This window comes from Nannobrachium achirus, assembly GCF_963921795.1.
Source record: "Nannobrachium achirus genome assembly, chromosome: 19".
Classification (NCBI taxonomy): Eukaryota; Metazoa; Chordata; class Actinopteri; order Myctophiformes; family Myctophidae; genus Nannobrachium; species Nannobrachium achirus.
In genome coordinates this window covers 57,807,827-57,821,375 of record NC_137826.1, presented here as the reverse complement: position 1 = coordinate 57,821,375, position 13,549 = coordinate 57,807,827, and the positions used below count along the sequence as shown (strand labels likewise).

The 13,549-nt window shown below is 45.7% G+C and overlaps 1 protein-coding gene across 1 annotated transcript in view; it reads right to left on the bottom strand.

Moving 5' to 3' along the window:
- Positions 1 to 12,344, bottom strand: part of ltbp3 (latent transforming growth factor beta binding protein 3) — a gene marked incomplete at its 3' end in the record, with an annotated part of 141,852 nt that extends 129,508 nt beyond the window's left edge. The window contains exons 1-2 of the mRNA XM_080749585.1: positions 12,251 to 12,344; positions 8,297 to 8,513 (exon numbers count right to left, since the gene is read on the bottom strand). Of these exons, the coding sequence (XP_080605711.1) occupies positions 8,297 to 8,513; positions 12,251 to 12,316 (283 nt within the window). The 5' untranslated portion in view covers positions 12,317 to 12,344. The remainder of the gene's footprint in view (positions 1 to 8,296; positions 8,514 to 12,250) is intronic.
- Positions 12,345 to 13,549: the final 1,205 nt, after the last annotated feature.

Here is a 13,549-nt window from a genome sequence, read left to right as displayed (position 1 = left end):
GTTATTTTTGGACCAGACGGCGGGGTGTTCCGGTTTTGCCAAGGAATACGGAGGTAGAGGAACATAGCGTTAGGTAGAACTCCACGAACGCTATGGACCAGAGCTAGGTGGTCCCCAGACTGACAGTCATGTTCTCTGGGTGGTCCCCAGACTGACACACTGACAGTCATTGTTTCTCTCATCAAGGGAGAGTGGAGACGGATGAAAACAGTCAACCTACGAGCGATCACATACTGTAAAGCCTCGATCAGAGTCGGGTCCGCGGTGGAAGGCTATCCACCGCGGTGTAGTCTTTTTGAGTCTTTTTGAGTCATGAAACTACAGCGTTACGTCATTCCTTGCGGTGAGGAGCTTTCCACCGCGAGTCCCGACACATCTCTCTGTTTTTACTATCAGACAGACAGGCTCTTCACCCCGTTCACTGATTGGTCGACCTGGACCAGTCAGTCACGGTGAATAGGACTCCACCGTGACTGACTATGATGGCCTGCACTTATTTTCTGACTTGAGGTGGAAAGCTTTCCACCTCAAATTTGCGGTGGATAGCTCTTCACCGTAGACTCTGATCGAGGCTTAACGCGTTGCGGATCCTATGCGCTGTGAGCTTGTAGATCGTCTGTTTTTGGTGTGTCCATCATAGGACAAAGATATAAATACATGTGGTTTAATTATCAATATATGCCATATATGTGAACTAAAGGGAATCCTGTTAGGTAACAAAACATTATAATTACAGGTGCAAACGTCTCTCCTCGTCTCTCCTCTCCTCCAGATCTATCAGTCCCTTCCAGTTTGTCTGCTTCTTGACTTCACATCCCTCTCTGTTCTGAAACTCACATCTTAGTTTGTGTTAACCCATTTAGGCATAGAATTATTGAATGCTTTAACTAATGAAAAATAGCAGATATACAAGCTCACAGCGTGGCACCGAGAGTGCAGTGCTGCGAGCTAGTAGATCTGCTATTTGTTTTTAAATCTTGAACATTTGTGCACGTTTTTTTTTCATTCATATTTTTATTGGTAGTTTAGGCACAGTCAGTGACATCTGTACATATAAAACAAGCTTCTACAGCAATAGCCTACTCTCAATATAGGAGACAGTTTTTCTTGCTGACTTCCGCAAGTCTTATTTTTGACCCCATTCTATAAATGTCTTCAAAATCCTTCTTCTAAATCAGTGGTTCTCGAACTTTTTCATGTCAAGGACCCCCAAAATGACAGGTATTTGGCCGCGGACCCCCCATCTCAAAATATGTTGTTCCAGGGACCACCCAGAAGCAAATATTTGAGTTACAAATGTTCGCTTTGAAAATACATATATTCAAAGATTTGCACGAGACTTTTTCAAAAATAGCAGATCTACAAGCTCGCAGCGCGGTGCTATTTTTCACTGGTTAAAGCATTCAATAATTCTAGGCCCTAAATGGGTTAAAATACCATCATTAATGTCTTTAATGTTTGCCAATAGGCTACTGTACACTGTATGCACAGAAGCCATACTGGAGAGATGTTGGGGGAAAAGGGGGGCCAGTTATTAACTCCAGTGTGGGATTGCATCATCTATGGGATTATATGTAGGATGTCATGTCTGACCACAGTACATCTCTCTGCCAAGCAGACACTGTGGTGGAGAGATTTGGTTTCTTTATGAGTTCATAAAGAAACTATAAGGAACCATCTATTCCAAGGGTCTTCAACAGGGGGTCCCCAGAGTTACTACAGGGGGTCCTCCAAATCTTTGTGTGGTAGAAAAACAAAAAAAAAACACTTGAACCCGCGTCCATATTCTGAGAACTTTAGCCAAAAATAGCAGATCTACAAGCTCACAGCGCCTCGCAGCGCGGCTGTAGATCGGCTATTTTTGGCCAAAGAGCTTTGGTGTAGAGGGGTAAAAGAGCAGACTAAGTACAGAGTGAAAGGTCAAGTTTATTAAGTATTGACGGTTCAAGTGGTTAAATATCTGAAAACACACATTGACATGAATCCAAAATACACTGATGATTGTGCTGTCAAACAATGAAACTATATGGAATCTATGAACAGGTTGTGGGGGTCCCTGCTTCATCTCTCTCTCAACTAAGGGGTCCTTGACCTGAAAACATTGAAGACCCCTGATCTATTCTAAAACGTGTGATTCACCAACATTCTCCCATCCAGCACCCCAAACTAGGCCGCATGCCCTCATTCTAAAGGGTTTTGTGCCAACAGGAACCACCATGACAGCAGAGAGAAGAAGTTGGTTTAGATTTGGTACAGAATTCTACACTTTACACGCTATTATCTAGACTAGAGAGACTTACAATAAGCAAGGTAAACATATACATTAGAATGCAGAGAGACAGTGTAGTGTCTCAATAAACTATAGGATCATAGAATGCAGAGAGACAGCGTAGCGTCTCAGTAAACTATAGGATCATAGAATGCAGAGAGACAGCGTAGCGTCTCAGTAAACTATAGGACATATAATGCAGAGAGACAGTGTAGCATCTCAGTAAACTATAGGATCATAGAACGCAGAGAGACAGCATAGCGTCTCAGTAAACTATAGGATTATAGAACTCAGAGAGACAGCGTAGCGTAGTGTCTCAGTAAACTATAGGATCATAGAACGCAGAGAGACAGCGTAGCGTCTCAGTAAACTATAGGATCATAGAACGCAGAGAGACAGCGTAGCGTCTCAGTAAACTATAGGATCATAGAACGCAGAGAGACAGCGTAGCGTCTCAGTAAACTATAGGATCAAAGAATGCAGAGAGACAGCGTAGCGTCTCAGTAAACTATAGGATCATAGAACGCAGAGAGACAGCGTAGCGTCTCAGTAAACTATAGGATCATAGAACGCAGAGAGACAGCGTAGCGTCTCAGTAAACTATAGGATCACAGCTAAATCAAGAAGAACCTACCGGTAGCATCAATCTACACAAAATACCATAACAAATAATAACGTACATTGAAAGTACAGGACACCAGTTAAAGCATCTGCCCAAATAACATGCCATCTAAATTACATCTAAATTATTACTTTTTTCAATCAAGAAAAACAAACCTACAGTAAGTAACAAAGTGTCATTAAAAGGACAGAGAAACCTATGATCTGACCAGTCATCTGCAGTCTCTCATCGGGTTCAATACCAGCCGGGGAAATAATTACATTAAACTGTTCCTCGTTTTGCTGGTGTGGGGATGGGGGTAGGGGGACCCCCTCAAGGACCCCTGGGGGTCCCCGGATCGACCCCACTCTGAGAAACACTGATCTAATAAACCACACGGCAGGAAACTATAACAATAAGCGCAACAAAGAGCAGAAAGAGAGTCTGTTTGCTGTGTTTTACATTAACCTATCATATTATCCTACTGTGTTTTACATTAACCTATCATATTATCCTACTGTGTTTTACATTAACCTATCATATTACCATACTGTGTTTTACATTAACCTATCATATTATCATACTGTGTTTTACATTAACCTATCATATTATCATACTGTGTTTTACATTAACCTATCATATTATCCTACTGCTGAAGCACTCAAAGACCTCTCTCTCTCTCTCTCTCTCTCTCTCTCTCTCTTTCTTTCTCTCTTTCTTTCTCTCCCTCTCTCTCTCTCTCTCTCTCTCTCTCTCTCTCTCTCTCTCAGACACAGAAACGAGCTCAGTGGTCTGACTTGTGGTCAGAGTGTCCGCCCTGAGACTGGGAGGTTGGGGTTCAATTTTCCCGGGCAGGTCATACCAAAGTAAGAATAGGAGCCAGGACCCAGTGCCCCCCTGCTTGGCACTCAGCAGCCATTCAGGGGTTGGATACTTGGATTGGGATTTGGTTCCATTTGAACACAGACTTACAGACCTGTTAACGTCATTCGGTAATATTATTGTCCACTCATTTTGTACGTCCGTGGAAAAAATGGAATGTTGACAAAGAATTCCACCACAAGCCAGCATGACGTTGACACCTCATCAGTGTCATGTTCTGAAGAAACCCTGGAGATTTGACGTTCAGTAGGAATTGTCTTGTGATCAAACTTAGAACATTATAATGGTGGGAGGAAATCTAAAATTTTCCTCAGACAAGACCAAGTCTTTGCTATGGACACATCAGTCTGTGTACGGACAATCGGACATGTTGGTGAGCCCTGGTCCCGCTAGCTCATCCAGACTCACCCACTAACTCTGGACAGTGTCAGTAGAACTCATTCACACTCACCCGCTATGAACAGTAAATGGTAAATGGTGCATTTATACAGTGCCTTTATCCAAAGCGCTTTACATAGATTGTGAAATACAATACACATTCATTACATTCACCCATTCACACACATTCATTACATTCACCCATTCACACACACATTCATTATGTTCACACATTCACACACACATTCATTACATTCACACATTCACACACACATTCATACACCAATGTCAGAGGAAACCATGCTTAGCACCAACCTGCTCATCAGGAGCAGTTAGGGGTTCAGAGTCTTGCTCAAGGACTCTTCCACACTAACTCTGGGGAAGCCCGGGATCGAACTGGGAACCCTTCGGGAACCCTCTGTGTTCTAAGACGGTGTCAGTTAGAGCAGTGTTTCTCAACCTTTTTTCTGCATGGTCACACTTTTCATGTCCCAAGAATCCATGGGCACACCAACATAATACAGGGGTTTAAGTATCGTCATTGTCGGGAAGAAACCTTGTATCTCCAAGTTTCAAATTTGTACGTTTCTTCGCAAAGTAAAGCCCTGCTTCATCATACAAGGCTGTCGCACAACAGTAGTGAAAACAGCAGATCTACAAGCACACAACGCCTCGTGGTGAGAGGCGTTGTGTGCTTGTAGATCGTCTGTTTTCACTAGTTTAAATCATTTTTAAAATGATAAATACAATACTGGCTTTCAAGCAGTTTCAAGGGGCACACTTGACCATTCTCAGGGGCACACCAAAGGTCCCCAGGCACAGTGGTTGAGTCTCTATCTGATAGAGACTCACCCACTGTGACTCACCGACTGTGAACAGTGTCAGTTAGAGACTCACCCACTCTGAACAGTGTCAGTTAGAGACTCACCCACTCTGAACAGTGTCAGTTAGAGACTCTGTGATAGAACCAATTTCCCTCTATGGTTTGCGAGATCTGGGGACCATCCGCAAACCAAGACCTTGAAAAATGGGACAAACACCAAATAGAGACCCTGCACACAACTCTGCAAATCAATTCTCAGAATCCAGCGGAAAACTCCAAATAATGCATGCATTATTACCCTCTCATAATCAAAATTAAAAAGAGAGCTTTCAAATTTAATAACCATTTAAAAGAAAGTGACCCAGATGCACTTCATAACAATAGAGAGATGCCCCCTCAGCCAACTGGTACAGGAACTCTGTATACAAACACAAGCAGAGCCACCAGACAGACAATTCACTGGACTAAACCAACTTATAAAACGGCAGAAAGAAAGCTACCTGACACATTGGAGAGAAGCAACCCAAAAGCAGAGCAAACTAGAATGCTATTTGGCATTCTAGTTTTTACCCACTGTGAACAGTGTCAGTTAGAGACTCACCCACTGTGCACAGTGTCAGTTAGAGACTCACCCACTGTGAACAGTGTCAGTTAGAGACTCACCCACTGGGCACAGTGTCAGTTAGAGACTCACCCACTGTGAACAGTGTCAGTTAGAGACTCACCCACTGTGAACAGTGTCAGTTAGAGACTCACCCACTGTGAACAGTGTCAGTTAGAGACTCACCCACTGTGAACAGTGTCAGTTAGAGACTCACCCACTGTGAACAGTGTCAGTTAGAGACTCACCCACTGGGCACAGTGTCAGTTAGAGACTCACCCACTGTGAACAGTGTCAGTTAGAGACTCACCCACTGTGAACAGTGTCAGTTAGAGACTCACCCACTGTGAACAGTGTCAGTTAGAGACTCACCCACTGTGAACAGTGTCAGTTAGAGACTCACCCACTGTGCACAGTGTCAGTTAGAGACTCACCCACTGTGAACAGTGTCAGTTAGAGACTCACCCACTGTGAACAGTGTCAGTTAGAGACTCACCCACTGTGAACAGTGTCAGATAGAGACTCACCCACTGTGAACAGTGTCAGTTAGAGACTCACCCACTGTGAACAGTGTCAGTTAGAGACTCACCCACTGTGAACAGTGTCAGATAGAGACTCACCCACTGTGAACAGTGTCAGATAGAGACTCACCCACTGTGCACAGTGTCAGTTAGAGACTCACCCACTGTGAACAGTGTCAGTTAGAGACTCACCCACTGTGAACAGTGTCAGTTAGAGACTCACCCACTGTGAACAGTGTCAGTTAGAGACTCACCCACTGTGAACAGTGTCAGATAGAGACTCACCCACTGTGAACAGTGTCAGTTAGAGACTCACCCACTGTGCACAGTGTCAGTTAGAGACTCACCCACTGTGAACAGTGTCAGATAGAGACTCACCCACTGTGAACAGTGTCAGTTAGAGACTCACCCACTGTGAACAGTGTCAGTTAGAGACTCACCCACTGTGAACAGTGTCAGATAGAGACTCACCCACTGTGAACAGTGTCAGTTAGAGACTCACCCACTGTGAACAGTGTCAGTTAGAGACTCACCCACTGTGAACAGTGTCAGTTAGAGACTCACCCACTGTGCACAGTGTCAGTTAGAGACTCACCCACTGTGAACAGTGTCAGTTAGAGACTCACCCACTGTGAACAGTGTCAGATAGAGACTCACCCACTGTGAACAGTGTCAGTTAGAGACTCACCCACTGGGAACAGTGTCAGTTAGAGACTCACCCACTGTGAACAGTGTCAGTTAGAGACTCACCCACTGGGAACAGTGTCAGTTAGAGACTCACCCACTGTGAACAGTGTCAGTTAGAGACTCACCCACTGGGAACAGTGTCAGTTAGAGACTCACCCACTGGGAACAGTGTCAGTTAGAGACTCACCCACTGGGAACAGTGTCAGTTAGAGACTCACCCACTGGGAACAGTGTCAGTTAGAGACTCACCCACTGGGAACAGTGTCAGTTAGAGACTCACCCACTGTGAACAGTGTCAGTTAGAGACTCACCCACTGTGAACAGTGTCAGTTAGAGACTCACCCACTGTGAACAGTGTCAGTTAGAGACTCACCCACTGTGAACAGTGTCAGTTAGAGACTCACCCACTGTGCACAGTGTCAGTTAGAGACTCACCCACTGGGAACAGTGTCAGTTAGAGACTCACCCACTGGGAACAGTGTCAGTTAGAGACTCACCCACTGTGAACAGTGTCAGTTAGAGACTCACCCACTGTGAACAGTGTCAGTTAGAGACTCACCCACTGGGAACAGTGTCAGTTAGAGACTCACCCACTGGGAACAGTGTCAGTTAGAGACTCACCCACTGGGAACAGTGTCAGTTAGAGACTCACCCACTGGGAACAGTGTCAGTTAGAGACTCACCCACTGGGAACAGTGTCAGTTAGAGACTCACCCACTGGGAACAGTGTCAGTTAGAGACTCACCCACTGTGAACAGTGTCAGTTAGAGACTCACCCACTGTGAACAGTGTCAGTTAGAGACTCACCCACTGGGAACAGTGTCAGTTAGAGACTCACCCACTGGGAACAGTGTCAGTTAGAGACTCACCCACTGTGAACAGTGTCAGTTAGAGACTCACCCACTGTGAACAGTGTCAGTTAGAGACTCACCCACTGTGAACAGTGTCAGTTAGAGACTCACCCACTGTGAACAGTGTCAGTTAGAGACTCACCCACTGTGAACAGTGTCAGTTAGAGACTCACCCACTGTGCACAGTGTCAGTTAGAGACTCACCCACTGTGAACAGTGTCAGTTAGAGACTCACCCACTGTGAACAGTGTCAGTTAGAGACTCACCCACTGTGCACAGTGTCAGTTAGAGACTCACCCACTGTGAACAGTGTCAGTTAGAGACTCACCCACTGTGAACAGTGTCAGTTAGAGACTCACCCACTGTGAACAGTGTCAGTTAGAGACTCACCCACTGTGAACAGTGTCAGTTAGAGACTCACCCACTGTGAACAGTGTCAGATAGAGACTCACCCACTGTGAACAGTGTCAGTTAGAGACTCACCCACTGTGAACAGTGTCAGTTAGAGACTCACCCACTGTGCACAGTGTCAGTTAGAGACTCACCCACTGTGAACAGTGTCAGTTAGAGACTCACCCACTGTGACTCACCCTCTGTGAACAGTGTCAGTTAGAGACTCACCCACTGTGAACAGTGTCAGTTAGAGACTCACCCACTGTGAACAGTGTCAGTTAGAGACTCACCCACTCTGAAGCCCGGTCCGGTCAGGGTGTCGGCCGCCTGTCCGTTCTCTCCTATCAGCGTGGTGTTGTTGCCCTGCTCACAGCTGTCATGACACTGGCCCTTCAGACAGATCCTCTTACAGATCAGAGGAGCGATGACCACCTTGAAGCGCTCCCTGGTGGAGGAGGAGACCATCGTGGACACCATGCGCTCTGCCGGCCCGCACCGGGCTACTTCCTGGAAGTAATTAACAATACATTATTAATACACCGCGCTACTTCCTGGAAATAAACATTAGTACATTATCACCATGCGCTCTGCCGGCCCGTACCACGCTACTTCCTGGAAACAATATTACAATACATTATTAGTCTTGCGTAGCCAGACAACTATTCCATAATTTCCGAATGCTACATAGAGTCTGGAATAGCAGCTCCCGAACGGCGAGTATCGGAAGTAGCCACTGCTGCACGGAACTGTAGTCCCACTGGAAACATAACAGAATCACACTCGCACAGACAGAGTCATTTGAGCAGCATATTCTTGTTATGGGTGTATGGTTTAAGAAAACGTTTGAAAACAACATGGAAGTAACACCAACAACACCAGAGAAAGACGAAATAATGCCCCCAGAAATGTTAAAAGGAGACATAACTCTTCCAGTATGACATGTTATTGCTACTGCACCAAGGGACTGAAGGGAGTGGTTGCGTCACATCCGCTTTATCTCACACTCATCGTTTCTATTTCCGTTTGCCAGACTGTATGCCGGGAGCATTTGCCCAAATCGCGGAGGCAACAGTCTGGCCTCGCGAGACTAGTATATTATTAATACATCTGGCTACTTCCTGTAAATAACCAAGAAGACTACGAGGAGAAGTCACCCGGTGACATCGCCTATCCGCCATGACACTTTCGGTGGCAAAACTGGCACCGGAAGTTCGGTGAATAACATTGGCGTCTATTAGCGCCGGCTGGGACAGCTCATGAACAAAAAATTATTCTGAACGATAGAGACCTTTGTTGTATAATCGCTCCAGGAATATAAAAGAAGACAATATCACAGGTATTTTTACAATCACTTGCTTTTCGATGTGCACAGTACATAATGTTATTGAGGCAGCTAAACAGCGGCAAGTATAGTTTCTGTCTCGGAGCTATCGCGAGATTTGGATTCCAGACAGGGAATGGTGGAGAGTCTCGCGATAGTAGCTCGTTCAGAAACGTAAATTGTGCTCTTTAGATGCCTCTATAATGTTATACAGTGTACTCACCGAAAAGCAACACAGCAGAAAACAATGTGTAACATGTTTTCTTTTATATTCCTGAGCTGAGTGTTTTATAAAGGTCTCTATCGTTCAGAATTATGTTTTGATCATGAGCTGTCCCAGCCGGCGCTCATAGACTCCAATGTTATTCACCGAACCTTCGGTGCTAGTTTTGCCACCGAGAGTGTCATGGCGGATGGCCGTGGAGCCAATACACGCCCCGTGTCCTTTCCTTGTAAATAACCGAACATTAGGGTGCTGTGTGTGTTTAAGCCTGTAGCCCAATCAGCCAATGAAGGCTGTTTGCCAGAAAGGCAGGTGAAGAGCTATCACCTCAACTTTTAGGTGAAAAGCTATCACCTAAAAATGTGATAACAAGTGGAGGCCATCATAGTCACGGACTCACGGTGAAGTCCTATCACCGTGCCTCTGAAACCAGGGGGCACACTGATTGGTCAAGATTAACCAATCAGTGAACGGGGTGACAGGGAGATGTCTGAAGGTAAAAACAGAGGAGAGATGTCGGGGGTCCGCGGTGATGGCCCTTCACCGTGGTGAATGACATAATGTTGTAGTTTTATGACTTTAAAAGACTACACCACAGCTTATCACCCCAGACCAGGGGTTCCCAAACCTTTTTGTCTCAGGGCACCCCTATAAATATATTTTTCATCCGAGGCACCCCTACATTATATTATAATATTACCTACATGACATTCATTATTTTCCCTCACAGTACCTTATATTCATGGCATATTTTAGGGATTATGTCGCGAGGAAAACATCTATACTATAATTTTGCGAATGTCTGTCTGTCTGAGTGAGTGAGTGTCTGTCACAGCGTTTCTCCTCAGTGGCTGGAGCAATTGATCTGAAATCGCAATCGGGGGGGGACAGTATCTCTGTAGCCATTAAACGAAACGGGTTTCTTACATTGATGCTCCTACAGTACATCATGCAAGCACCAGTTAAAGTTACTTTCCATCCCTCATATACTGTGTGCACAGTGCACATCCCATAACCCACACACTGCACATCATTTTGGAGCTCATATCTTTGAACGGGTAAGGGCTAGTTGAGATAATTACCATTTTGGTCAAAACTTACTGAAAATAACTCAATAAATTCCAAATATTATCAAATGATCTCACGGCACCCCTGGACAGACGTCGCAGCACCCCAGGGTGCCCCGTCACCCTCTTTGAAAACCCCTGCCCCAGACTGTACGATGACAGGGCCATAAAGAACCTCACCCGTCGCTGCATACTGTTGTGCTCCAAGATGAGGTCCTGGAAAGGTGGCGTAGCGATCGCTGGGACTGCCGCAACAACGAGTTGGAAAACACTCGAAACTAAAAGTTATCCAAAAAGTAAAGGTAGTTCCAAGCTCCCAGACTGTGATTACCTAACCTCGGTAAATAAAACATCAACCACGGCGCTGGGAAAACGGTTTAAATCGCTTATTTAGTCTCCTTAAATTCAGAAAAGCCCCCGGCGAGGCAACTGCCGCCGGGGGAGTTCCAGTTGAATGGGAAAACATTACAAAACTAGCGATTTAAGGGGTTGTTTCATGCCGTAGTTCATGTTTTATGTACCGATGTTAGGTAACCACAGTCTGGGAGCTCGGAACTACCTTTACTTTTTGGATAAAATTTCGTTTCGAGTGTTTTCCAACTCGTTGTTGCGGCAGTCCAGCGATCGCTACGCCACCTTTATAGGACCTCATCTTGGAGCACAACAGTATGCAGCGACGGGTGAGGTTCTATATGGGGCTAGTTGGCGCCTGGACAGAGTGCAGTAGTTACTACAGGTAAAATTACATTTTAATTTGCTAAAAAGTAATCCAAAAGTAACTGAAAGTAACTAGTAGTTACTTTTTAAATTGTGGTAATCGGGTTACGTTACTGACTACAATTCTTTTAGCCTGATTTCAGACTCAGCTGAAGCTCGAGTCTGGACATTGTGCCCTGTTTGAGCGATTTCTGGAGGGGAGGCACGGATTGGTTATTTGTTAAACCCACCCCCTGCGCTAATTGGAGGAGCCGTCATTTCGGCTCCAGAAATCACTTATTAGGAACACAATTCCAGACCAGAGAAACAGTCCACTCTGAGAGTGGGCTGGTCTATGGGCTGGAACCAGGCTACAATTCATTAGCAAGTAACTTGTAACTGTAGGGGATTACTTTTTAAAAGTAAGCTGCAGTGCACAACCCTGCGCCGCGTGTGTGTGTGTACGTGCATGCGCGCAGGCTGCGCGCATGCACGTACACACACACACACACAGACACACACACACACACACACACACACACACACACACACACACACACACAGATGCAGATGTGTCAATTGGGTATGGCAAGCTATGGCAGCTGCCATACCGTGGCTACAGGGGGGAATAATAAAATGTACTTTTTTTCATTGTGCCTGTTGCTAAGGTATGGCAACATGACTGGTGTCTTGGACGCGCGCGAGGGCGGGCGTCCAAAGACACCAGTCATGTTGCCATACCTTAGCTTTTTCTGAACTGACGCCACTGCACACACACACACACACACACACACACACACACACACACACACACACACACACACACACACACACACACACACACACACACAAGCACAATGGAATCGTTCATCGTAATCGTAATCGTCCAGTCCGGTACGGTACGGTATACGGTACGGTAACATTACGGTAATTCTACCTGCATGCAGACCCAGAGCAGCAGCAGCATGGTCCAGCTGATCACACTGACAGGGGGCTTCATCATCCTCCTCCTCCTCCTGCTGCCATCCTCCACTGACATCCAGGACATCCCCGGACGGTCCGCGGACCACCTGATCAACAACCACCAGCACCCAGCCTACTGGAGCCCTCTGCGGCGGCGCGTCTCCTGAAATCCAGCTTTAATAGAATCCGTTTGACTCCTGACACGGTTCTCCCAGGAACTGAACGATCCAAATCCAATGCGTCGTCATACGAGGTGTGTGGACGGAAGGAAAAGGAAGGAGAAAAAAAAGAAAAAAAGGAGAAAAGTGGGAGTAGATTGAAGAAAGAAAAACACGCTCCCAACTTTCTTTCCCAGAGAGGAAAAAAGAAAAAAGTTAATAATAGGTTTTTACTTCCCCCGCGTGTGAAAACGATAATCCATCCGCAAAAGTAAAAAGTTGGGCATGTTTAAAAATAACAACAACAATAATGAATAGGTTCCGTCACTGAGCAGATTGGAGATCGAGGTTGAAAGGTTTTAGTGAAAGTTCCTTCAGTTTGTTGGTTCCTGCAGGAGAGAGAGAGAGAGTGTGTGTGTGTCTGGGCTGGGAGAGAAGGGAGGAGAGGAGAGGAGAGCAGGGGAGGAGTGTGTGTGTGCGTAAAGAGGGGAGGAGAGGAGAGGAGGAGTGTGTGCGTAATGTGCGTATATCTGGCTCTAGCAGAGAGGAGAGGAGAGGAGCAGTGGCGTCAGTTCAGAAAAAGCTAAGGTATGGCAACATGACTGGTGTCTTGCATGCGCGCCTTCGCGCGCATGCAAGACACCAGTCATGTTGCCATACCTTAGCAACAGGCATGATAGGCCTACATTTATTTTAAGAAGTACATTCTATTTTTCCCCACGTTTCTACGGTTTCTTGGGCTGGATATGGCAGCCTGGAACAAGTGCAGCTAAACTTGGCATTTTAGTAAACGCGCCACAATTAACAATAATGAATTGCACCAGTGCAGCTGACCTGCGGAACCTGGGAATATACCATTTTTGTCAAGATGGGGAGAATACAAGTGTGGAGAATATAATTACAGGTATAATAGGCCCTGTAGACCTATACCTTGTTAGAGTGACCATTTTGTTAAATTTTGCATTTGTAGTAATTTGACTGTAATTTAACAACATAATAGCCAGAACCAGAACTTTTATTTTCACCACTGGACCCAGGGTATCTATGGCAGCTGGATACCCCTGCCATACCCAATTGACGCCCCTGGAGAGGAGGGACCTGGCACGGAGCCAACA